We start from the raw sequence: 25,892 nt of genomic DNA on the forward strand, positions 1-25,892 counted from the left end.
TCTTTGAAAGACAGGGTCCTGAAAAAGGAATGTTTATTTTTTTTGCTGTGCTTATATTCTACAGACCCTTCTGAGTATTAGCTACAAATCTTTTTGCTGTGGAACCCAGAATAGTTGCTTTATAAGCCGATATGCATTCCATGTACAGTGATATGACTTTGGAACATGTTTTAAAACCCAATTTTAATGCACATGTGACTTAAATATGAACAAATATGAATCATTGTTAATGTTTAGACAATTATTTTTCATATATCATTCATAATCACAGGTTATTGACACGTTTCTACTATTATGTGGAAGACTTTTATTTTGAGAAATTCCGTGACCCAGAAGTACTTTACTATAGTGTTGCTGACGAGACGGTGATAACCTACAGGATGCTTTTGTCTTTCATGCCGTGCCACGTGATGAAAACAACACCGCTTGCTATCTCGTGAATACTCCACTTGCATTATCTAAAAATGTTTAAAATACAGTTGTTGAGGGTTTTTCTCAATGAGAGATTAACAGCTGCTGCTGAGGAGATATTCGGGGTCGTTGAAAAAACGATAGCAGAGTATCAGGAGGAAGTTGTCCGTCTACAGAGGCTGCTCGACATTGTTCTTCAACCTGAGCCTGATATAACGTTAAAGCTACACAGAGCAGGTTTGTTAGCTACTCAATACGTCTTCATAATTAAGGGGCGCAATAGCGACATGTATATGGAGGTAAATCATTGACATAATGATGTGAGTGTGTAGAATAGTTTTCTAGTGTAAACACAATTTGAAAGGGTAACTGATGAGTTGTCAACATGAAATAATCATCTGTACAGTAGTTGTAAACACGTTCTCAAAAACGTGTAACTGATCAGTTGTGAAAATGGGGGGGGATGTGGTTGTAATGGCATTTGCAACCTATGATTCGCAAACGTGTAACATAATATTTGCAAGCAATAATTCCATCTGTACACCTGCACATGTCAATTTCGCACACACAGAATTTTGGCACAGAGAGACCTGTTTCTTCACACCAATCAGATGAGGTGTTTGATAGACCAGTATACTCTACACTGGTTGGTTGGTGACAGCTCACACGGGCTGTGTTGTCTGGCGCAACCACCTGTCAATCACGACGTGTACTACGAGGTTACCACTGAGACTAATTGCACAATGTCCATCAAAGAAGCCCAGCTGTTAGTTATGGCCGGTAAGTTTAAATGTCTTTCTTTTATGGATAGGTAACAAGCTAGTTTCTACTTTGTAATAGGTGTTTGAAAGCAATTGTCCAAGTCATTGTTGTTAAAGAGTTGAACTCTTACGTTGTAGTCTGACGCTAGCTTCCGAAAACAAACTATTTAAAGCTTAATTCTGTATGGAGCCACAGCTAGCATAATCATTAGAAAATGAATCATTCACCTGCTAGAACCTAGCAACTGACATAAATCCCATGATTTATAGATCACCCAGTTAGATATGGAGTTTTAGTAGAAGTCAGACTGAAGGTAGAAAATAATTTGTTAAATATGTAGGGATCGATGTTCCATCTACGGGACAGTTGTTACTTCATTAGCATAATGTGTCAACAACATAGGTACCAACAGTTTTTAGCAAGGAAAAAACATGTCTTATATGGGCAGAAAGCTTAATTTCTTGAGGAACTGCAGTTCCTAACTGCATTGTCCAATTTACAGTAGCTATTGCAGCGAAAAAATGCCATGCTATTGTTTGATAGTGCAGAAAAACAACACTTTTTTCACCGCAACAGGTTTGATACATTCACATATGAAGGTAAAATATTTACTTTACATTCTGAAATTTTGCTCTGATTTGTCATCCTAAGGGTCCCAGAGAGAAAATCCATATAGTATGCACTATCTATTTTGTATTTCCACTTGTTCATCTGGCAAAGAAAGAAATCTGTGAAAATCGAACGCTAAACGTTGTTTCAACCAGTAAAATTACATTCGTATTCATTCCTCACAAGTGAAAAAGTAACCAACCTTTGCTAGATCAGTCTGCATTCAGTCAATCCACTGGGAAATCAATTTTAGCTAGGAAGGCATCATGGCTATATGGCATCATTGCACGCCGATGACATGGGCTGTGTTCCCTTGATTGACTGTATCTTTGTCAAATGACCACCTATCGTTTTGAAACCAAGCTAGCTAGATACTCTCATACTCATTGGTTATGTGGAAACTAGAAGTCGACCGATTATGATTTTTCAACACCCGATATCGATTATTGGAGGACCAAAAAAAGCCGATACCGATTAATCGGCCTATTTATTTATTTGTACTAATGACAATTACAACAATACTGAATGAACACTTATTTTAACCTTAATATAATACATCAATAAAAATCAATTTAGCCTCAAATAAATAAATGAAACATGTAATAATATAGTATTTATAGGACTATTTCTCGCTATACCATTTGTATTTCATATACCTTTGACTATTGGATGTTCTTATAGGCACTTTAGTATTGCCAGTGTAACAGTATAGCTTCTGTCCATCTTCTCTCCCCTACCTGGGCTCGAACCAGAAACACATCGACAACAGCCACACTGGAAGCAACGTTACCCATCGCTCCACATTTACATTACATTTAAGTCATTTAGCAGACGCTCTTATCCAGAGCGACTTACAAATTGGTGAATTCACCTTCTGACATCCAGTGGAACAGCCACTTTACAATAGTGTATCTAAATCATTAAGGGGGGGGTGGTGAGAAGGATTACTTATCTTATCCTAGGTATTCCTTGAAGAGGTGGGGTTTCAGGTGTCTCCGGAAGGTGGTGATTGACTCCGCTGTCCTGGCGTCGTGAGGGAGTTTGTTCCACCATTGGGGGGCCAGAGCAGCGAACAGTTTTGACTGGGCTGAGCGGGAACTGTACTTCCTCAATGGTAGGGAGGCGAGCAGGCCAGAGGTGGATGAACGCAGTGCCCTTGCTTGGGTGTAGGGCCTGATCAGAGCCTGGAGGTACTGCGGTGCCGTTCCCCTCACAGCTCCGTAGGCAAGCACCATGGTCTTGTAGCGGATGCGAGCTTCAACTGGAAGCCAGTGGAGAGAGCGGAGGAGCGGGGTGACGTGAGAGAACTTGGGAAGGTTGAACACCAGACGGGCTGCGGCGTTCTGGATGAGTTGTAGGGGTTTAATGGCACAGGCAGGGAGCCCAGCCAACAGCGAGTTGCAGTAATCCAGACGGGAGATGACAAGTGCCTGGATTAGGACCTGCGCCGCTTCCTGTGTGAGGCAGGGTCGTACTCTGCGGATGTTGTAGAGCATGAACCTACAGGAGCGGGCCACCGCCATGATGTTGGTTGAGAACGACAGGGTGTTGTCCAGGATCACGCCAAGGTTCTTAGCGCTCTGGGAGGAGGACACAATGGAGTTGTCAACCGTGATGGCGAGATCATGGAACGGGCAGTCCTTCCCCGGGAGGAAGAGCAGCTCCGTCTTGCCGAGGTTCAGCTTGAGGTGGTGATCCGTCATCCACACTGATATGTCTGCCAGACATGCAGAGATGCGATTCGCCACCTGGTCATCAGAAGGGGGAAAGGAGAAGATTAATTGTGTGTCGTCTGCATAGCAATGATAGGAGAGACCATGTGAGGTTATGACAGAGCCAAGTGACTTGGTGTATAGCGAGAATAGGAGAGGGCCTAGAACAGAGCCCTGGGGGACACCAGTGGTGAGAGCGCGTGGCGAGGAGACAGATTCTCGCCACGCCACCTGGTAGGAGCGACCTGTCAGGTAGGACGCAATCCAAGCGTGGGCCGCGCCGGAGATGCCCAACTCGGAGAGGGTGGAGAGGAGGATCTGATGGTTCACAGTATCGAAGGCAGCCGATAGGTCTAGAAGGATGAGAGCAGAGGAGAGAGAGTTAGCTTTAGCAGTGCGGAGCGCCTCCGTGATACAGAGAAGAGCAGTCTCAGTTGAATGACTAGTCTTGAAACCTGACTGATTTGGATCAAGAAGGTCATTCTGAGAGAGATAGTGGGAGAGCTGGCCAAGGACGGCACGTTCAAGAGTTTTGGAGAGAAAAGAAAGAAGGGATACTGGTCTGTAGTTGTTGACATCGGAGGGATCGAGTGTAGGTTTTTTCAGAAGGGGTGCAACTCTCGCTCTCTTGAAGACGGAAGGGACGTAGCCAGCGGTCAGGGATGAGTTGATGAGCGAGGTGAGGTAAGGGAGAAGGTCCCCGGAAATGGTCTGGAGAAGAGAGGAGGGGATAGGGTCAAGCGGGCAGGTTGTTGGGCGGCCGGCCGTCACAAGAAGCGAGATTTCATCTGGAGAGAGAGGGGAGAAAGAGGTCAGAGCACAGGGTAGGGCAGTGTGAGCAGAACCAGCGGTGTCGTTTGACTTAGCAAACGAGGATCGGATGTCGTCGACCTTCTTTTCAAAATGGTTGACGAAGTCATCTGCAGAGAGGGAGGAGGGGGGAGGGGGAGGAGGATTCAGGAGGGAGGAGAAGGTGGCAAAGAGCTTCCTAGGGTTAGAGGCAGATGCTTGGAATTTAGAGTGGTAGAACGTGGCTTTAGCAGCAGAGACAGAGGAGGAAAATGTAGAGAGGAGGGAGTGAAAGGATGCCAGGTCCGCAGGGAGGCGAGTTTTCCTCCATTTCCGCTCGGCTGCCCGGAGCTCTGTTCTGTGAGCTCGCAATGAGTCATCGAGCCACGGAGCGGGAGGGGAGGACCGAGCCGGCCTGGAGGATAGGGGACATAGAGAGTCAAAGGATGCAGAAAGGGAAGAGAGGAGGGTTGAGGAGGCAGACTCAGGAGAAAGGTTGGAGAAGGTATGAGCAGAGGGAAGAGATGATAGGATGGAAGAGGAGAGAGTAGCGGGGAGAGAGAGCGAAGGTTGGGACGGCGCGATACCATCCGAGTAGGGGCAGTGTGGGAAGTGTTGGATGAGAGCGAGAGGGAAAAGGATACAAGGTAGTGGTCGGAGACTTGGAGGGGAGTTGCAATGAGGTTAGTGGAAGAACAGCATCTAGTAAAGATGAGGTCGAGCGTATTGCCTGCCTTGTGAGTAGGGGGGGAAGGTGAGAGGGTGAGGTCGAAAGAGGAGAGGAGTGGAAAGGAGGCGGCAGAGAGGAATGAGTCAAAGGTAGACGTGGGGAGGTTAAAGTCGCCCAGGACTGTGAGAGGTGAGCCGTCCTCAGGAAAGGAGCTTATCAAGGCATCAAGCTCATTGATGAACTCTCCGAGGGAACCTGGAGGGCGATAAATGATAAGGATGTTAAGCTTGAAAGGGCTGGTAACTGTGACAGCATGGAATTCAAAGGAGGCGATAGATAGATGGGTAAGGGGAGAGAGAGAGAATGACCACTTGGGAGAGATGAGGATCCCGGTGCCACCACCCCGCTGACCAGAAGCTCTCGGGGTGTGCGAGAACACGTGGGCGGACGAAGAGAGAGCAGTAGGAGTAGCAGTGTTATCTGTGGTGATCCATGTTTCCGTCAGTGCCAGGAAGTCGAGGGACTGGAGGGAGGCATAGGCTGAGATGAACTCTGCCTTGTTGGCCGCAGATCGGCAGTTCCAGAGGCTACCGGAGACCAGGAACTCCACGTGGGTCGTGCGCGCTGGGACCACCAGCGCCCACAAAAGCCGCAGCCCTTGCAGATCAAGGGGAATAACTACTCCAAGTCTCAGAGCGAGTGACGTTTGAAACGCTATTAGCGCGCACCCCGCTAACTAGCTAGCCATTTCACATCGGTTACACCAGCCATTAGGCTGATATGCTTGAAGTCATAAACAGCGCTGTGCTTGTGAAGAGCTGCTGGCAAAATGCACGAAAGTGCTGTTTGAATGAATGCTTACGAGCATGCTGCTGCCTACCATCGCTCAGTCAGACTGCTCTATCAAATATCAAATCATAGACCTAATTATAACATAATAACACACAGAAATACGAGCCTTTGGTCATTAATATGGTCGAATCCGGAAACTATTATTTCGAAAACAAAATGTTTATTTCAGTGAAATACGGAACCGTTCGGTATTTTATCAAACGGGAGGCATCCCCAAGTCTAAATATTCTTGTTACATTGTACAACCTTCAATGTATGTCATAATTACGTAACATTCTGGCAAATTAGTTCGCAATGAGCCAGGCTGGCCAAACTGTTGCATGTACCCTGACAATGAATGAACGCAAGAGAAGTGACAATTTCACCTGGTTAATATTGCCTGCTAACCTGGTTTTCTTTTAGCTAAATATGCAGGTTTAAAAATATATACTTCTGTGTATTGATTTTAAGAAAGGCATGGGTGTTTATGGTTAGCTACAGTCGTGCAACGATTGTGCTTTTTTTCCACAAATGCCCTTTTGTTAAATCATCCCCCAGCGTTGCATCGATTATATGCAATGAAGGACACGCTAGCTAAACTAGTAATATCATCAACCATGTGTAGTTAACTAGTGATTATGATTGATTGTTTTATAGCAACTTACCTTGGCTTCTACTGCATTCGTGTAACAGGCAGGCTCCTCGTGGAGTGCAATGAGAGGCAGGTGGTTAGAGCATTGAACTAGTTAACCGTAAGGTTGCAAGATTGAATCCCAGAGCTGACAAGGTGAAAATCTGTTGTTCTGCCCCTGAATACGGCAGTTAACCCACTGTTCCTAGGCCGTCATTGAAAGTATTTTATTTTTATTTTACCATTATTTAACTAGGCAAGTCAGTTAAGAACAAATTCTTATTTTCAATGACGGCCTAGGAACAGTGGGTTAACTGCCTGTTCAGGGGCAGAATGACAGACTTGTACCTTGTCAGCTCAGGGATTTGAACTTGCAACCTTCCGGTTACTAGTTCCAATGCTCTAACCACTAGGCTACCCTGCCGCCCCAACTGATTTGCCCAGTTAAATAAAGGTGTAAAACAAATCGGCGACCAAAAATACAGATTTCCGATTGTTATGAAAACTTGAAATCGGCCCTAATTAATCGGCCATTCCGATTAATCGGTCGACCTCTAGTGGAAACCCTTTGTCTGGCGCACAATCTTTCAGCTAACCTAGCGCGCCAGGAGGCTAGTTCTGTTTGGACATTTATGCGTAACCTGCTTCGACATATTCTTGCATATCTGTGAGTTATGAAAACTGTTTTGCAAATGTTGAACTTACAATATGGCTACTAATACTGGAAAAGCTAAATGAAAGTCCAGGTATACAGATTTTGGACGATATTCTAGCAGAAATCTACCGTGAAAGTGTCATAGACAACAGCTAAACGAGAGGACGCTAACATTACCTTAAACTGGTAAGTGAAATATGAGTCTTTATATTTATATTGTAAATCCGAAAGCCATAACATGTCAATGTCAACATACAATACACATTTGGGCTCCCAACTGGCACAGTGGTCTAACACACTGCAGTACCTGGTTCAAATCCAGACTGCATCATATCCGGCCGTGATTGGGAGTCCCATAGGGTGGCGCACAATTGGCCCAGCATCGTCTGGGGTAGGCGTCATTGTAAATAAGAATTTGTCCTAACTTGCTCAGAACATGAGAACATATGAAAGCTGGTGGTTCCTTTTAACATGAGTCTTCAATATTCCCAGTTAAGAAGTTTTAGGTTGTAGTTATTATAGGAAATATGACATGTCGAATATTTCTCAATACCATTTGTATTTCATATACCTTTGCTATTGGATGTTCTTATAGGCACTTTATTATTGCCAACCTAATCTCGGGAGTTGATAGGCTTGAAGTCAATATTGAAGTTAATATTGCCTGCTAACTTGAACTAAATATGCAAGTTTAAAAAATATATACTTCTATGTATTGATTTTAAGAAAGGCATTGATGTTTATGGTTAGGTACATTTGTGTAAGGATTGTGCATTTTTTGCGAATGTGTTTTTGTTAAATCATCTCCCGTTTGGCAAAGTTGAAGTAGGCTTTGATTCGATGATAAATTAACAGGCACCACATTGATTATATGCAACGCAGGACAAGCTAGTTAACCTAGTAATATCATCAACCATGTGTAGTTAACTAGTGATTTGTAACGATGTGCGCTGAGAGTCGGGAAGCAAGTTCAGGGAGTGAGTGTTTTAATAACTAAACACAACATAATACAAAAATAACACGAACAACACACAGAACTGACACAAGAACAGAAACAATAACGCCAGGGGAAGGAACCAAAGGAAGTGACATGTATAGGGATGGTAATCGGGGAGGTTATGGAGTCCAGGTGAGTCTGATGACGCGCAGTGCGTATAATGATAGTGACAGGTGTGCACCATAACGAGCAGCCTGGGGACCTAGAGGCCGGAGAGGGAGCACGCGTAACATGTTATGTGAAGATTGATTGTTTTTTATAATATAAGTTTAATGCTAGCTAGCAACTTACCTTGGCTCCTTGCAGCCACAAGGTCCTTTTGATGCTGCACTGACCACCTGCGTAACAGGTGGTCAGCCGCCATGACGTCTCCTCGTGGATTGCAATGTAATCGGGTCCTAAAAGGCAGATTTACCGATTTGTTATGAAAACGTGAAAATCGGCCCTAATTAATCGGCCATGGAGATTAATCGGTCGACCTCTATTCCATACATTTCATTTTAAAACATTTATCTTACAAAGGAGTTTAATCTACCTGCTTAACTATTTATCTGTATATGGAATTGTATTTGTTGTTTTTTTAAATATTTTTTTTCTTAATCTCTACAGGAAAATGCCGCGGCCCCTATCTGATGTGTGGAGACATTTCACTGCAGCTAATGTAGAAGGAAAAGCTGTGTAGATTTGAAAATATTGTGACAAATCATATGTGAAGAATGCAACAAAGATGCAGAATCATCTGGCCAAGTGCATAAAGTTCCCTCAGCGCTCACAACAAGCAACCTCTGACAAAAGTCCCTCTTCTTCTATTCGAGGTGAAAATTATGAATCAGACACCTTAGTAATAGCAACAGCTCATGGTCCTCCTGGAATCAGATGTTTTTTTGACTCAGTGGATGAACATAGTCAGAGAAATGCTGATGAATGTCTTGCTCGAGCTGTGTATGCAACTGGTTCACCTCTGATGCTCACAGGCAATGTGTATTGGAAGAGATGTTCTTCGCCCAGCATACACCCCTCCAACACCCTCCAATGCTTTATCTACTCATTTGCTGGATACAGAGTTTAAGTGAAGGTCAAGAAAATCTTAGAGAGCAGACAGTATTGCAATCATCTCTGATGGGTGGTCAAATGGTCGTTGGCAATGAATAATTAACTACATCATCTCCACCCCTCAACCAGTATTCCACAAGACAGACACAAGGGACAACAGACCAGTCTCTACATTGCAGATGAGCTGAAGGCAGTCATCAATGACCTTGGACCACAGAAGGTATTTGCACTGGTGACAGACAATGCTGTGAACATGAAGGCTGCTTGGTCTAAAGTGGAGGAGTCCTACCCTCACATCACACCCATTAGCTGTGCTGCTCATGCATTGAATCTGCTCCTCAAGGACATCATGGCACTGCAAACAATGGATACACTCTACAAGAGAGCCAAGGAAATGGTTAGGTATGTGAAGTGTCATCAAGTTATAGCAGCAATCTACCTCACCAAGCAAAGTGAGGAGGCGGCAGGTAGCCTAGTGGTTAGAGCCTTGGACTAATAACCGAAAAGTTGCAGGATCAAATCCCTGAGCTGACAAGGTAAAAATCTGTTGTTCTGCCCCTGGACAAGGCAGTTAACCCACTGTTCCTAGGCCATCATTGTAAATAAGAATTTGGTCTTAACTGACTTGCCTAGTTAAATAATGTAAAAAGTGAGAAGATAAGGTCACCACATTGCTGGGCAGCTTCAACACCTTTTGGGGTGGTGTTGTCATCATGTGTGACAGTCTCCTGGAGGTTAACGAGTCTCTCCAAGAAATGGCCATATCACAGTCTGCTGATATGGACAGCCCCATCAAGAGGATCCTCCTGAAACCTATAGCAGTAGCCATTGCATGGATTGAGGGAGACAATGCCATCCTGTCTGATGTTTAGATTTAAGAGAAGAAATCTGTACTGCCCTTCACTGTTGCTCCAAGCAGAGGAAACTGCAGTTCTGAAATACATCAAAAACATGAAGACTTCTGCCTGAAGCCCATAAAAGCTGCAGTATACATATTGGACCCAAGTATACTGGCAAGAGCATCCTGTCTGGTGCAGAGATCAACAAGGCCTATGGTGTCATCACTACCATGTCTTGCCGCCTGGATGAGGGCAAGGTTCTTGGCAGTCTGGCAAAGTACACTTCCAAGCAAGGGCTTTGGGATGGAGATGCAATATGGCAGTCATGCCAACATACCTCATCAGCCACCTGGTGGAAGGGACTTTGTGGATCTGAGGCTCTTTCCCCTGTTGCCTCCATCATCCTCCAAATCCCACCAACATCAGCCGCCTCAGAGCACAACTGGTCCTTGTTTGGGAACACACACACCAAAGCACGCAACAGGCTGACCAATTCAAAATGGAAAGTGACAGTGAAGATGAGGCCTCATAGTCTGATGGTAAAGAGGTGGACATTGATGTCCAGGGAGAAGACATGTGAAGCTTGAGAGGAAGACAACCAAAGCTTTAGTTTCTAGACATCATTTTACAGATGTATGTTGAAAATGTTTTGGGAGATGCGATGGATCATTGGGGATCATTCAATATTCCCTTTAGTTGTTCAGTGAAATCATCCCATATCATTCATATCATTTTATTAAAGTTCCATTTCGTAACTAAAATTATTTGTATTTTTTTCTATTGGAAGGATTTAATCATTTGCAAATTTGTCTACTTATGATAAGGTAAAATGTTTATGTTTCTGTCTCCATATGATATGGTAAATATATCCAATGTAAAAAGCATTAAAATTGTGTTAATATTTGCATATATTTCTGTTTTTTCCCATATATTCCTGTTAATATTCCCCAAAATGTGAAATCTTAGGGGTGAGACACACATTGCTACGGGGTTCCGGGGGCATGCCCCCAGACTTTTTTGGTTTGTTGAAAAACAGGTTTTAAATGCTAATTTCTAGTGACTTTTGAGAAAAGTATACAGGCAACAGAGAGAATGTTCTTTTTTTTTAATTTACTGCAATTCTACTCATCTTGCCATAGGGCGTAGAGAACAATTCACAGTTTTACAGCTAATTTCCTTAAATTCTACACATTTTGCCATAGAGTGGTGAGAAATGTGTGCAATGTTTTTGGTTATGGTATTGAGTGACAGTGAATAACAAAATCAATGGTGGCTCCCCAGTCGGTAATTCAACCATGATTACCACAAGTTTAGATTGGTAAATTAGTCAAGCCAGCTAAAACATGGGCTAATTGACTGACATAATATTTATTTTATTTTTAATTGCACCTTATATACCTATTCTACTTTTCTAATTATCCATAGTAAATTTAGACCCTGACTTTTAAACTGCGCACCATAATCCAATGTTATTTAAAGCTTTTACTACCTACTTGTGCTTGTCCTGATTGTTATCGAGTTGTCAGTTGGATTTGGAATCTATAGTTTTTTAGATTTTTTTAAAATTTTTGTGTCCTTTGCAAAAAAGAAAGCATCGTTGCAGCTCATTCTCCATTAAGAAACAAAGCCTCCCTTGGCAGAAGTCGGGTAAAACTCTAAACATAAACATACAGATTTCAGCACCTAAAGAACAGCTTGCAGCTATACGGCACAAACATAGGTACAAAGAAATAATTAAAGAATGGACATTTTCAAGTATAGATTCTAACCGCTTCGATGTCGTTGGTGGACACTCATCGCAACTCAAATTTCTGCCACTTAAAACTTATTTCTTGCATTTCAACAACTTTATCTGAAGGAGGAGTTATTGGCTAATTCATGTTATTTTTAGGCTGCATTTTGTGATGACATTGATCTATCAGGTTTGACAAGCACCTTTATTAGGGCTCTGATTGATAACCACTTTGTAGGGATTGTGAGATCCAGAGGCAGATGTGGCAGACCTTTACAGTGCTGAAGTACAGTGCAATCCTCTGAATACTAAGCATTTTCTGTGTAACATTAATTCCCTATTAACTAGGGATGGGAATTTGAAATTATTTCACTATTTGAATAATATGTTGTTGTTTTTCAGCTGAGATGATGTTCACCATCATATAACTGATTCTGTTTTGTTTTTTTTACTTTCTGGTGAGTGTTTTTCATTGATCAGTGTCAAGTCTTGGACCCTCCGTTGGTGCACAGCTGTAGGCTAATCGCTATTTGAAGTTGGGAAAATAGCATACAATTGTCATGGCTGAATGGAGGGCTAAATGCGGTATCATAGTAAAATGTATTTTCATGTAAAACGCGACCCATATCCCATGAGACAGAAAATGAGCTTGAAAATAAGTAACTTTGTGCGTCCTTAGAACTGGTGGCTACATTTACAGTGCGCAACTGTCAACAGTGTACAACTGTAAACAGTGTACTGTCAAAGACGTGACATCTGAAGCAACAGTAGCTCAATGCACCTTATAAATAACACAAATATACACTACACCTGACCGTTGAACATCTCATTCCAAAACCCCTTTGCTGCTATAACAGCCTCAACTCTTCTGGGAAGGCTTTCCAATATATGTTGGAAAATTGCTGCGGGGACTTGCTGCCATTCAGCCACAAGAGCATTAGTGAGGTCGGGCACTGATGTTGAGTGATTAGGCCTGGCTCACAGTCTGCATTCCAATTAATCCCAAAGGTGTTCAATGGGGTTTAGGTAAGAGCTCTGTGCAGGCCAGTCAAGTTCTTCCACACCAATCTCAGCAAACAATTTCTGTATGGAACCTGCTTTGTGCACAGGGCATTGTGTTTCATGCTGAAACAGGAAAGGGCCTTCCCCAAACTGTTGCCACAAAATTGGAAGCTCAGAATCATCTAGAATGTCATTGTATGCTGTACCGTTAAGATTTCCCTTCACTGGAACTAAGGACTCCTAGCACAAACCATGAAAAACAGCTCCAGACCGTTAGTCCTCCTTCACCAAACTTTACAGTTGGCACAATGCATTGGGGCAGGTAGCGTTCTCCTGGCATCTGCCAAACCCAGATTAGTCCGTCGGACTGCCAGATGGTGAAGCGTGATACATCACTCCAGAAGACGCGTTTCCACTGCTCCAGAGTCCAATGGCAGCGAGCTTTACACCACTCCGGCTGACGCTTGGCATTGCGCATCTTAGGCTTGTGTGCCACTGCTCTGCCATGGAAACCCATTTCATGAAGTGTTACAACTGAGGACAGATGATTTTTACGCACTTCAGCACTTGGCGGTCCCGTTCCGTGACCTTGTGTGGCCTACCATTTTGTGGCTGAGCCATTGTTGCTCCTAGACATTTCCACTTCACAGTAGCAGCCCCTACAGTTGACTGGGGCAGCTCTAGCAGGGCAGACATTTGACGAACTGACTTGGCATCCTAAGACGGTGCCACATTGAAAGTCACTGAGGTCTTCAGTAAGGCCATTCTACTACCAATGTTTGTCTATGGAGATTGCTTGGGTGTGTGCTCGATTTTATACACGTGTTAGCAATGGTTGAGGCTGAAATAGCCAAATCCACTAATTTAGAGTGTGTCCACATTTGTATAAACTCAGCAAAAAAAGAAACTTCCATTTTTCAGGACCCTGTCTTTCAAAGATAATTCATAAAAATCCAAATAACTTCACAGATCTTCATTGTAAAGGGTTTAAACACTGTTTTCCATGCTTGTTCAATGAACCATAAACAATTAATGAACATGCATCTGTGGAACGGTCGTTAAGACACACAGCTTACAGAAGGTAGGCAATTAAGGTCACAGTTATGAAAACTGAATGCAGTTACCTGTATGCTCCTGAGTCTTAGCTTTCAGGGATGGGTCATAATTGCCAATAGCCCAAACATTTCATAGGAAGAAGATCACAACTGCATCCAATTAACTTCCCCCAGTCATTCTGTGCTGAGTCCTGTGCAACTTATGAGCATTGTAGAGGGAAACCGAAGACTCATATGTTCCTGAGAATCTTCGCTTTCAGTGATACTTGTTAGTACCGTGGCAAGTAAACAAAATACGAAGTGGATGCAACTATAAGAAAACAGCCCTAATGTTGTAAACATTATGTTCATTATTATTCATTATGTTGTCATCCAGTCACATTGATTTATTTCCCAATTCAAAGCACACTATTTTACATACAGCAGGGTTTTTAAAAGGTCCAAACACTTTGGTAAGTGTAATATTAAAGTTAGCGGGTAGACCTAAATGTAACAATGTCAGTATTAAGTTCTCTGTTTCATCCTTTCTCCTTTCCTCCAGACCTCCAACAGCGTACTCTCTCTGTATCTGAAGAGGAGGTTCCCTCTGAGCAGCAGCAGTGTGAGCTGGAGTGGAGCCCCAGTCTGGGACCGGAGGACACAGAGCCCATACAGATTAAAGAGGAAGAAGAGGAACTCAGGACCACTCAGGAGGAAGAGCAGATTCATGGGTTTGAGACTGATACTAAAGACTCCATATTCACTGCTGGCTGTGTGAAAAATGACTGTGATGAGGACCCAACTCATCCCTCACGTCTCTATCAAGCCCGAAAGGAAAGAAATGGCAAGAGAGACCCTACAACTGAACAGATCACAACACAACCTGATGGAGAGGACTACATAGAATCAGAACCAATCAGTGTCTCCCAGCCCCTCTCTGCAGTTAATCCAGATGCAGCTCAGAGTGAAAACATTGAAAGTGTAGGTGGTATGGAGACTGGAGGACCTCTGTCAGGTTTTAAGCCAGTCATAACAAAGAGATCAGAGATGGCAAAAGGACAAAGGTCCCGTATCAATACTAAGGGTAAGACATCGACACAATTCTCCCTCCTGAAATCACCCAGTCAAAGTCATGCTACTTCCTATTGTTGTTCCTGCCCTGTTTGTGGTACATGCTTCAACCAGAATGAAGATCTGAAAAGACACATGAGGAGCCACACAGGAGAGAATCCATATTATTGTCATGATTGTGGCAAAACATTCATTCGGAGTGGACATCTAAAAATACATATGCGGATTCACACAGGGGAGAAACCTTTTAATTGTCGTCATTGTGGCCAAGGATTCAACCAGAATGGAAATCTAAAAAGACACATGAGGATTCACACAGGAGAGAAACCTTATCACTGTCATTTTTGTGGCAAAGGATTCTGCAACAGCAGTAATCTGAAAAAACATATACGGATTCACACAGGTGCAGGGTTTGGGTCAATTCCAATTTAGTTAGAAATTCCAATTAAATTCACTCAAGAAGTGGAGAATTTACATTGTTGAAATTTGAATTGAGTTCAATCTTTAAGTTATGGTATTGGAATTAGACTTGAGTTGGAATTGTAAAAACATTTAATCTTTGGAATTGAATGAAAATGTATGGAATTTATGCACTTAGAATTTTTTTATTGCAGGATTTGTTTTAAATCATTTCAACTTGTAATTATATATTTACACTATAGCTAAGCGGTCTGAACAGTGACATGAATTAATGGAATTTTAATTTACAGGGAGAGGGAATTGAATTAGAACTGAATTTGTGGAAATCACCCCAACCCTGTACGGGGGGAGAGAAGCCATTTCACTGCCCTGATTGTGGCAAAACACTAAGGTTACAACTCGATCAACAAATGAATTCACACAGAGGAGAAATAAGACTGTTACTGCCCTAACTGTAGCACAGGCTTCAATACGATTGACCATCAAAAGATACAAGGACTCACACGGAAGAAATGATATCATTGCTGTGTTGATGACTGATGTTTCAGGAATGACACAAATCCAAAAAGTACTCACATGGGAGAAACAATTAAGATGCAATGATTGATATGCTTAAGTGGGCCCATTCATACAAATGAACCTTGTGAAACCTTGTATTTTTTCTTCATCCAGGGATGGTGTGTTTTATTCACAACATAATAAATGTTGATAACCTTGTTCATTTAAGTGTCTTTACGTGTTCTCTCTTTCTTGACAGTTTAGTTTGATGTTAGAAAGCTTCTATGCAAAACAATCCTCTGAGGTAGATAAAAGTGCAATATTAAACATTTAAAATGTTGGACCATTGAACTGATCGGTGGGTTCAACATTTGATTTCATGACTACATTACTGTGTAGTCTCAAAGGGTCCATGTTACTACTAAAATCCTTTCCCTCCCTCACCCTGAGAGCTGGACTCCAAACCCTGCATAAACATGGAAGTTTGTAAGCGAGTGGAACAAAAGAGACCAAGGGAGAAATATTAAATCTCCTAATCTAGTTAAGAATAGGCAGCTAGCTACAATTACGGTAATCCTCTCCAATGTCTGCCTCTAAAACAGCAGGTATTGTGGGGAGGGGGAACAATGGGTTGTGGCATTCCCTCTCTGTCTGGACTCACTGCTTACTTGCATTGGGGAGGGTCAGGTTGCCTTAGTGCTGAGAGTGTGCACTGATCACCTATTACGGTAAAATATCAAGTTTACTGAATTGAGTTGTTTTAAAGTTAATATACGCCAAAGGAATTATTCAAATGCTTTTTCGGCATTAGTCTATAATGCGAATAGCAACTACTAACAAATGTACGTTTACACGGTGTACTGCTACTAGTAGTAGGGTACATCAATTAAAATCGGTTGCAGAGATTAGACAATGCCCTTGCAATTAGAAGTGAAGAAAACATTTAGGTTTTGAATCATGGAGAGATTCCGGTCGTCCTCATCTCGAGGTAGCCTATGTAGTCATGACACACATGAGAAGGGACACTCATAGCTGGTGCATGCAGTCAGACTTCATTTCTGTCAATTGACCAAGTTCAAGAAACCTTGCAGATGCGTCTGAAAATGTTCACGGTCCTCTCTTCAACTTGAATTTTAAAATAATTTGATTACATATTACACGCACAATGACTGTTCCATGCAGTTTGATAACAATTATGAGTTTGGTGTACCACACGGAATTGAGGTGTTCACCGACTTCTTACTATACTGTTGAATTCGTCGATACCCTGGTATTTTCATCGATAGTGAAGAATCTCAGAAGAGGCGCACAGCTTCTGAATTATTACCAAGAGGCAGCTCTGAAATGCAGCCGAAACTGTTGCCTTACGAGACATTGTAAGTTTACTGTATTTGTTCAGTTTTGCATTTCATCTGCACTGCCAACACTGGAGAGCTGCATCCTCAGCCACAAATACTTTGTCCTGTACAACATCACGAAAGGTGAGCCTCCATATGATACAATTTAGACACTGGAACTAAGTTGTAGGCTACTTTAGTGGTGATTGTTTCTATAATAAAACAAGACAAACTGATGTTTATTTCTGCTAATAAAACATTTAAAAAGCTTAATCATGTACTTATTGAAAACCATTTATAAATTGTTATAACTTACATTGAGTGATTGAGATGTAGCCTATAGGCTTCAGTGAGATGACCCATCACCTGCTACAGTTTGACTGTGGGGTTAGTTTTCTTGTCTCATTCTGGTGTGTTTCCAGACCTGTTGGTGTTTGGGAAGTACTCCACCTCCACACCAAATTCAATGCCTCAGAGCCCCTGGCCTCAGACAAGCGCCAGCTCAACTGACCACCACCCCGTAGCCCTGGTTAGAAGCAGGGCAGGATGCCCAGCACCACCATCGCACCCCAGAGCTCTACTCAGGGCACGATTCATCACATCCACCCCCTCCTCCACCGTAATGCCCACCTTGGGGACCTATGCCCCCACCACAGCTGCCCCCTACATCACCCAGGAACCATTAGTGGTGTAGAACCATTAGTGGTGTAGATAGTCCTGCAACTTATTTTCATGCAACTGTATCACTAACTATATTTGTGTTCTTGGAGAGATGAGCTGCATAGAGAATGAATTGAAGCATGTGTCAAAACTGTAAGATCAAATTTGCTGTGAGGATTGTGGTAACTGTTGTGAGGTAATAGCTTGAGACTTGGAGTAACTGCTGATGCATTTGAGGTCACTTGCCTCAATATTTACATTTTATTTAAAAAAAATGGCACATTGTTGAATGTGTCCTTTCAGTAGGGTGCTTCTCTTTCTCTCCCTGAGCCAGAGGGGGTTGGTCTCTTAACATTGCACCGGTCAACATCAGGGTGTAGAAATTAAATTCTGGTCTTTGTACTACACTACCTTTAACTACACTGTCCCACAATTGGACGTGAAGTGATAACGCTGCAAAACTGTTCAAGTGGTGAGGTGGCTATGCTTAAAACACAGCCAGTTGCTTAAACTATGCTTAACAACCATGTGATGTCTTCCTGAGCCCAAGAGGGGGGGTTAGGGGTCCCGAATATTGAGTGGATTTACGCTGCTACTGTTGACTCACCTGTTGAACATACAGTTATGGAGTCAGCCAGAGCCTCCCTACTTCTGGACCTACAGAGGTTCCACTGGCCAATGGAAAATTGAGCACTCGTGATGTGGGCTTTGTAGTCTGGTCCGACTGGCTGGACCTCAAAGACATGTGGAACCGGACTGGAGTGGAGCTCAGGTGGACATGGACTGATATACAAACTGAGCCAGTTACTTCCTCTGATGCAGTTGTGGTAGATTGCGGTGTTGATGTGGAGGCTTCTGTCACCCATGACGGAACATCTCATCCTACATCCAGGACGACACTCCTTGGTCTCAGACGGATGCAGCTACTGCAACACTGGACTGGCCTGAGACTGCAGGGGAAACTCACTGCTCTGGACTGTGCTAATCACCGTCTCCCATTCCATGTACCAGAATTCTGCCATTGGCGAGGACATTCTCACCTTTACTGTTAAGGCTGCAAGTTCTACCAACAAAATATAATCTAGCATTCTGGTACCCTGCAAACCATGAGCAATTTTGTATTCTACATGAGTCAAATGTAATGGAGTCCATTGTTGTTGTGAAGGGCTGCTGTTCATACAAGGACTTGTACATTGCTAGACATGACACGCCTTGTTGACCTGATAGCCAGCGAGGTGACAGTCTCACCAACAGACACATGCATAAACATTCTTGTGTAAGGGGGAAGCTGGTTTGATGCGTTTTCATGTGTGCCAACTACTCCGAATATTGTTGTTGTGGGGGGACGACGCTCATTTTCATTTTGGAAGTGGGCTGCTCATTTGACGGCTACATGGAGCGGACCTTTGCTGAGAAGCTTGCTTAAATACCAGTCCCTCGTGGCACACCAGCCTCGGGTGGAGGTGCAAGCTGTTAGCGCTGATATTTGGCAAGGGTAGGGTAAAGCAATTGGTACTGCTCTGTTTCAGCTGTTGTGGGCAGCCTAGCTGTATGGAGAAGGAGGTGCTTTTCTGTACCTTTGAGTGTCATGCATACAGGGACCTTTGAAATGTTTGGATCCTTTTTTTGTAAATTTGATTGGTGGATTCAAATGAAGTATTTAGTGTGTGTTAGACATATTAGAGGTTTAGTAGTTTCTTCCCAGCTTCTCTGTACTGGAGCACGCTGCCCTCACTCTCACCCTCGTTCTTCAGTCTGGTCACAGAGTCCCTGTACTCCTGTACCTCTGGCTTTCCTCCTTCCCCTGCTAACCCCATGCGGACAGGGCGTTCTTCTGAGAGGAGCTGTTCTCCCAGCTGTACTCCTCCATGTCTGCCACAGTCTTCTCAGACTCCCAGGCCTCCGCTTTCTAGACAGTAAGTGGAACAGCACAACATTTTGTACATTTTTTTTAACCTTTATTTTACTAGGCAAGTCAGTTAAGAACAAATTCTTATTTTCAATGATGGCCTAGGAACAGTTCAGGGGCAGAACGACAGATTTGTACCTTGTCAGCTCGGAGGTTTGAACTTGCAACCTTCCGGTTACTAGTCCAACGCTCTAACCACTAGGCTACCCTGTCCGCTACATAAGCTCAAACAAAATGCTAACCAGTATTGAATCAGTTTATGACTCAATATATGACAAATGATAGGTATGTGAAACATTAAGATAACGGTCTGCGATTGCCCCTCTTGGGATTGTGGGTTTGGGGACAGAGCAGCGTGTAACCCCTTGAGTGCCCTGGTCAGTGATGTGATGCTCGGCTCTCCTGTCCTCTCAAAGAGATAGGGTTTCTCCATACGTGGTACGGAGTTCCTCCATCACAGCCCGTCTCTGTCCGATCACATTCCCCAGAGGACAATAGGCCCGTTGTGTGGGAGCTTAAAGCAGGGGCAGTCACAGCCTCATCAGATCCCCTGCAGCCCTGGTGTTTGGGGTTAATGACCCTCATTACATCTATATGGTTCCTAATATCCAGGCTGGCTGAGGCCCAACCCCTCCAGCGGACAGGGTGGTAGGATGGGGATGGCTGGAGAAGAGATTCTCTCCTCTTTAGCCTGACTGTCAGGGTCATTACACTATCTTCACAGGGTCAACTCGTGTTGCAGTCCTTTTCAATCACATCGATTCAGTTAGTTTGCTTTAGAATCTAAGCCATTTGATTCAGCATACAGTAGTTCACGTTTTAATCAATCCGAGTTAAAACAGGTAGGTGACCATTGGTTGGACAGACTCCATATCTTCTATTGCTTTCGTCTCCACAGGGTGTAGCCCAGTGAATGACGAGGGTGATGACAGGGAGGCAGATAGCCTAGCAGTTAGAGCGTTGGGCCAGTAAGGTTGCTGGTTGCTGGTTCGAATACCCAAGCCAACAAGGCGAAACATCTGCCGATGTGCCATTGAGCAAGGCATTTAACCCTAATTTGCGACAGGGGTGCAGTACTACTATGGCTAACCCTGTAAAACAAGACATTTCACTGCACCTATCCAGTGTGTGTGTGATGTGTGTGTATATATAAAGACAGTGATGTTGACAGACCAACAGACACCTGTTTTACAGGAGGACGTTTGTGGGTTTTACTACTGGAGTGGAGCACAGAGGAGTGGAGCACTCAAATAAGAGATGGACAGATGAAATAGTCTCTTGGGGATTGGAGTGCCTCTAGTGCCCAGCAGGGGAGATGGTACGGTACACTACCTGCTGTGCTGTGGTGGAGGACTGTGCTCCGTCACAGTGGATCACTGGTTTGGATCAACAGCCCACAGTGGAATTAGCAACAGGCCCAGAGAGTCCATCTCACTGAGTGAATAGATAGAATCACCCAAGCGGCAGCTAACAAGCGGCCTCTTTGTGGGCTAGCGTTACTACCTGAGCACAGCTTCCCCCGACCGGCGGGCTGCACTGTGCCTTCCATTGTGTATGCAAAGGGCAGCGGACAGTGTTCCGCTTCCTGGCTTGAACGCCATTCCCCAGAGAGACAAAAAGCCAAGGCTTTTTAACCAGCTAAACCCTGCTGCCTTGGTGAGATAACTCCCAAAGGCACAACAGGGAGAGCCATTAAGTCCCTTGTGGCTGTACTCTCATGTGAAAACAGCCTGTGCTGGTGACCTGGACGGTGGATATCTCAGGTGTTGGTTGGAGTGCTGTGAATAAGTGGCAGGGTCAGCATCGAATACTGGAGTCTGTTTTCTCCTGTTTAAAGGGGAAATGCCAGTGGTGACAATGCTGCTGTATGCCACCCCTCTGCCTATTCTCCTCATGCATCATACCTCCCTTATGGCCTTACTCTTTCACATGAAGGGGAGAAATAATGATTCACTTGAATAGTGAATCCCTGAACTGACTTGGATGAAAGGCAACATAAAAGCCTGTAACGCTTTCTATTTACAAAGCCCTAACGTATATACAAGCCCTTTACCTGTAGGGATGGTTTATGGTATCATGCATCTCTTTCGTAGTCCATTAGGGGTCTCTGATGCTTTGCAAAGTGATGGCCTTGGCTGCCTGACCGTCTGTCCACTCACTGTCTACCTATTAGCAGATGGGCTGGCTGGGTAGTGAGGTTAGGCGGAGGATCATGACTACTCAAGCTCTTTGGTACTGACCAGGGTCACATTTGGGAGGATGCTACATACTGAACGGAGCAGCTAGACATGTCATGAATAGAGCTGGGAATATATTGTACATCTAACCTTTCCATATTCTGTCCTGTTGAGCACATCTCTGGACTTGACTAGTCAGAGTAGTAGAATTAGACACTTACCCACGACTCATGATAGAGGACAGTCAGGGGGTACATGGCGTAGTCATAAATCTGCTGTCTCACAGGGCAGCTGAAGGAGCAGAGGGGAGAAAAAGAAAAACATTTCAGAAAATACAGTGTTAGTTGAAATAGAGCCCTGTGTACTGTAAAGCAACTGTCGTGAAGGACCAACACCTTATTGGTAACAGCACATTGAACAACAGGGGGTGCTGCTTACCTGTCAGTGGTGATGGTGAGTGTGTCTGTCTCTTTGCAGTACCTCTCTCCTACCAGTTTAACCATCTTCTTCCTAGCATGGTTGTCCAAGTTCAGACTGGAGAGCTTCACCTGAGTGGACAAAGACACATAAATCTGACATTATAATACTGAAACTTATTGGCTTTGGCAAATTGATTCAAATAAAACCAGAAACACACTAGAAACAATAGATGCAGTCTTCCCTCAATCTGAAATAATATGCACTGTGCCACACTAAATATTTAAACTCTGCAGCGGTAAGTCAGTTAATGTTGAAACTCAAAGTCTACTGAATGGAATTTAAATTATGGAAAATGACAAAATTACAATATGGTTCATGCTGCAGAAAACATTGTTCCCCATTACAGCTTTGTGACAGCTGAAGTTCATGGAAGAGAAGAAGTGAATAATGAGACATGAAGAGGCTTTTCAGGAGAAGGATTATAGGCTATTCTCTCGCATTGTTCCAGCACAATGTCAACCAAAACAAAACCTTAAAAAAGGTCACATTTCTCATTATTGAGACTAAGACCCTTACCCCCATTGGTCAAATCTCCTTACTTTCATCAGATTAGTCACATAGTTATTTAAAGAGAGGCCATGCAACTGAGTGATCAGTAAGCCCTTTGCAGATCGGGTGGAAAACAAAAGATTACTGCAGGTCTTAACAGACATCGCGCTGCTTGCTTAGCAAGTACCACTTCCTTCTGATTTGGCTCATACGGACACTCAAACACAGGACCCCTGCCTTGCAAACACATGTAACCACCCTCCTGAAGCGTCTTACAATCAACGTCATGCATTTTCTAAAGCCCTTTTTACAGCAGTTGTCACAGAGTGAAATACAGATACCGAGCCTAAAACCCCAAAGCAATGCATGAGCAGTGGCTGGGAAAAACTCCCTAGAAAGGCAGGAACCTAGGAAGAAACCAGAGAATATTCACGCCTCGGAGAAGCTAGCTATTCGGCAGCGCAAGTGGGAACCCTTCAGGCTTAGGAATGGGTTTCACACGTACTACACATGCATGTACCTCACATGGGAGAGTTTATACACAAGGCTCACCATATCACAAGTATATTATAGAAATGTTACATGTACACACGTGTGCATGTTCTACAACTGTGTGTGTGTGTGTGTGTGTGAGAACCGGTTGCCACACGTGTTGACAGGAAATGCGTGTACATACAGTGCCTTGCAAAAGTATTCAGACCCCTTGGATTTCTTCACATTTTACTGTGTTACAAAGTGAGATTCAAATTGATTTATCATTTTTGTCAACAATCTACACAAAATACTCTGTCAAAGTGGAAGAATTCATGTTAAAAACAAAAGTGCACGGAAATGAACTAACTAAAATAGTCATTGCATAAGTATTCCGCTTCCTGAGTCATTAAATGTTAGAAACGCCGTTGGCATTGTTTACAGCTGTAAATCTTCATGGGTAAGTCGATAAGAGCCATCATTGAAAATAAGAATTTGTTCTTAACTGACTCGCCTAGTTAAATAAAAGGTGAAATTAAAAATGATTTTGACTGGCTGAGATAATCTGACAGGCTGTCTGTCTCATCCTGACAAAATCAGAACTATGGGACAGCTGGAGGTCAAACTTCAGTATTGAAACAATGTTGCAAATGTCAAAGACAGCAAGCTTAATACGCTGTTGAAAACCAAACACTAGTCTGAAAAACAACAAGTGAGATAATATCTAGATGCTTTTTTACAGTGGAGATCTAGTATATAACATGCCTGGCTGGGCTGATGAGACAGTGGATTGCGCAGTCAGATTTCAACTTCATACCCTTAGCCGGTGGTATCTTGTGTAATAGACACCGGCTGGAACGAGGTTTTAACCAAATCAACATCCAGGATTAGACCCACCCGTTGTATAATTGTTAATTAAATACTACCACTTAAGAAGCACTTTGACTTACGCTTCAGAGCTTCGCAGTGTTTCTTTATGGCTGCTGGAGTTAAATGCAAAATGTTTGGAATCTGAAACAGACAATAGTTTTCATAAATGCCTGTATGATCTGACAGCACAATATATAGCCTTAAATGGTACAAATGATTTCCATCCCAATGCATAATCAAAAGCTCTGACATGTCAGGTTGGAGGTGAGGAACTGACCTTGATGAGCTCTAGGTTGCCCTTCTTCTCCGGAGGCACCCCTTTCTTCACTGGGAAGCCCATGCGGACAGGCAGGGGCACAGAGCCCTGTCTGAAGGGGGCAGCGGTCGGGTACACTGCTGTCCAGTCCTGGGGTCACCCGCCTGACACACCATTGAGACAGGGAACAGAGAAAAAGACGACTAATTAGATGTCACAACAACTTCAGAATCCAGCTTTATTTTTGTCAATATACAGCTTTGTCTAAACTTGATAATACATTCCTCACAATTTGTTTTATTGGTAAATTATCTGGGCTGATTTCATGACGTGAACCTCTACCCAGGGACCATAATATGCTGTAGCCAGAAAGAGTCATGTTGGCATGCTTGTTGGGTTGTGTAGTCTATATTTTTTCTGTCTTTGTATATTTCCACTTCATTTGTACACTAGAGGGCACTATGTTGGGTCATTGTTTACTTCAGCACACAAGTAGCAATGATGGCTTGTGATACTGGCACACAAGTGACCAGAAAGTGTATTTATTTAGATGACAAAAAAAGTGTGGATGCCGCCCAGGTATGGAGCGGCATCTGTATTATACCATTTGTATTTCATTAACCTTTGACTATTGGATGTTCTTATAGGCACTTTAGTATTGCAAATGTAACAGTATAGCTTCCATTTTGAATAATTCATGTCAAATCGTGTGAGATGAAAATGGACAAACTAAAGGGTTTGCAATATAGAAGGGTAGTCAGTGGACATTCTGAACCTTGTTTGTGGTCAGTAGGTCACATGACCAAAGAGCTATTAAAATTTAAAGAAGCTGTACCAATTAGAAACATTGCAAAACATGGAAAACTAATGTAAAATTGCATGAGATGAAAATGGACAAACTAAAGGGTGTGCAACATGTAGCGCCACTGAGTGTACATTCTGACCCTTGTTTGAAGTCAGTAGGTCACATGACCAAAGAGCTATTAAAATTGTAAAAAATGTAAATAAATAAAATAATGTGAGATGTGAATCGTGTGTGTCTATGTCACCGGGTTAGCTAGAACTCGTTTTGAATGTTTTAGGGGTAATGGTTAAAGAGCTATTGAAATTTGAAAAATTAGATTTGTCACTATGTTGACGGTCTCTAACTGCTGTTGGTGGCGGTAAGGAAAACTAAGGGGTGAATATCCGTTGAATATCCAACCTGAAACGGTTTTACCTCTGTACCTATCCTGTAACGGCTAATGGAACATCCCATCACATTAGCCCGTTACAACCCGTTAACTACGCTTGGATTGGAAAGGATTTGTTTTGCACACGTTTATGAACATTTGCAATCCCACCTGTGTTTGAGTGAGTATCATGAATTTAACTGTTTGACTCGTTACATTACTTGTTCCTCACCTCTCTCCGTGGTCTTCTGTTGAAAGGTCCTCTATTAGGAAAGCCTAAAATTGATATTGATTGTGTCAGAAAAACATATCCAACTTCATTGGGCTCCCGAGTAGCGCATCGGTCTAAGGCACT

At 43.2% G+C, this 25,892-nt stretch overlaps 1 protein-coding gene and 1 pseudogene across 1 annotated transcript; one reads left to right on the top strand and one right to left on the bottom strand.

Moving 5' to 3' along the window:
- Positions 1 to 372: 372 nt before the first annotated feature.
- On the top strand, positions 373 to 15,949 carry LOC135556559 (zinc finger and SCAN domain-containing protein 21-like). Its single transcript, XM_064989861.1, has 2 exons — positions 373 to 648; positions 14,290 to 15,949. Exons 1-2 carry the CDS (start codon positions 465 to 467, stop codon positions 15,228 to 15,230), a joined length of 1,125 nt encoding a protein of 374 aa, XP_064845933.1. The 5' UTR covers positions 373 to 464; the 3' UTR covers positions 15,231 to 15,949.
- Positions 8,040 to 24,521, bottom strand: LOC135556891 (small ribosomal subunit protein mS35-like; annotated as a pseudogene).
- Positions 24,522 to 25,892: the final 1,371 nt, after the last annotated feature.

This window comes from Oncorhynchus masou, chromosome 15 (assembly GCF_036934945.1).
Source record: "Oncorhynchus masou masou isolate Uvic2021 chromosome 15, UVic_Omas_1.1, whole genome shotgun sequence".
NCBI lineage: Eukaryota > Metazoa > Chordata > Actinopteri > Salmoniformes > Salmonidae > Oncorhynchus > Oncorhynchus masou.

Excerpts from the sequence above, each read along its gene's own strand:
- LOC135556559 (XM_064989861.1), top strand. The coding sequence starts at position 465 with ATGTTTAAAATACAGTTGTTGAGGGTTTTTCTCAATGAGAGATTAACA. Across the intron at positions 649-14,289 it reads GTTAAAGCTACACAGAGCAG|ACCTCCAACAGCGTACTCTC; the intron begins GTTTGTTAGCTA and ends CCTTTCCTCCAG.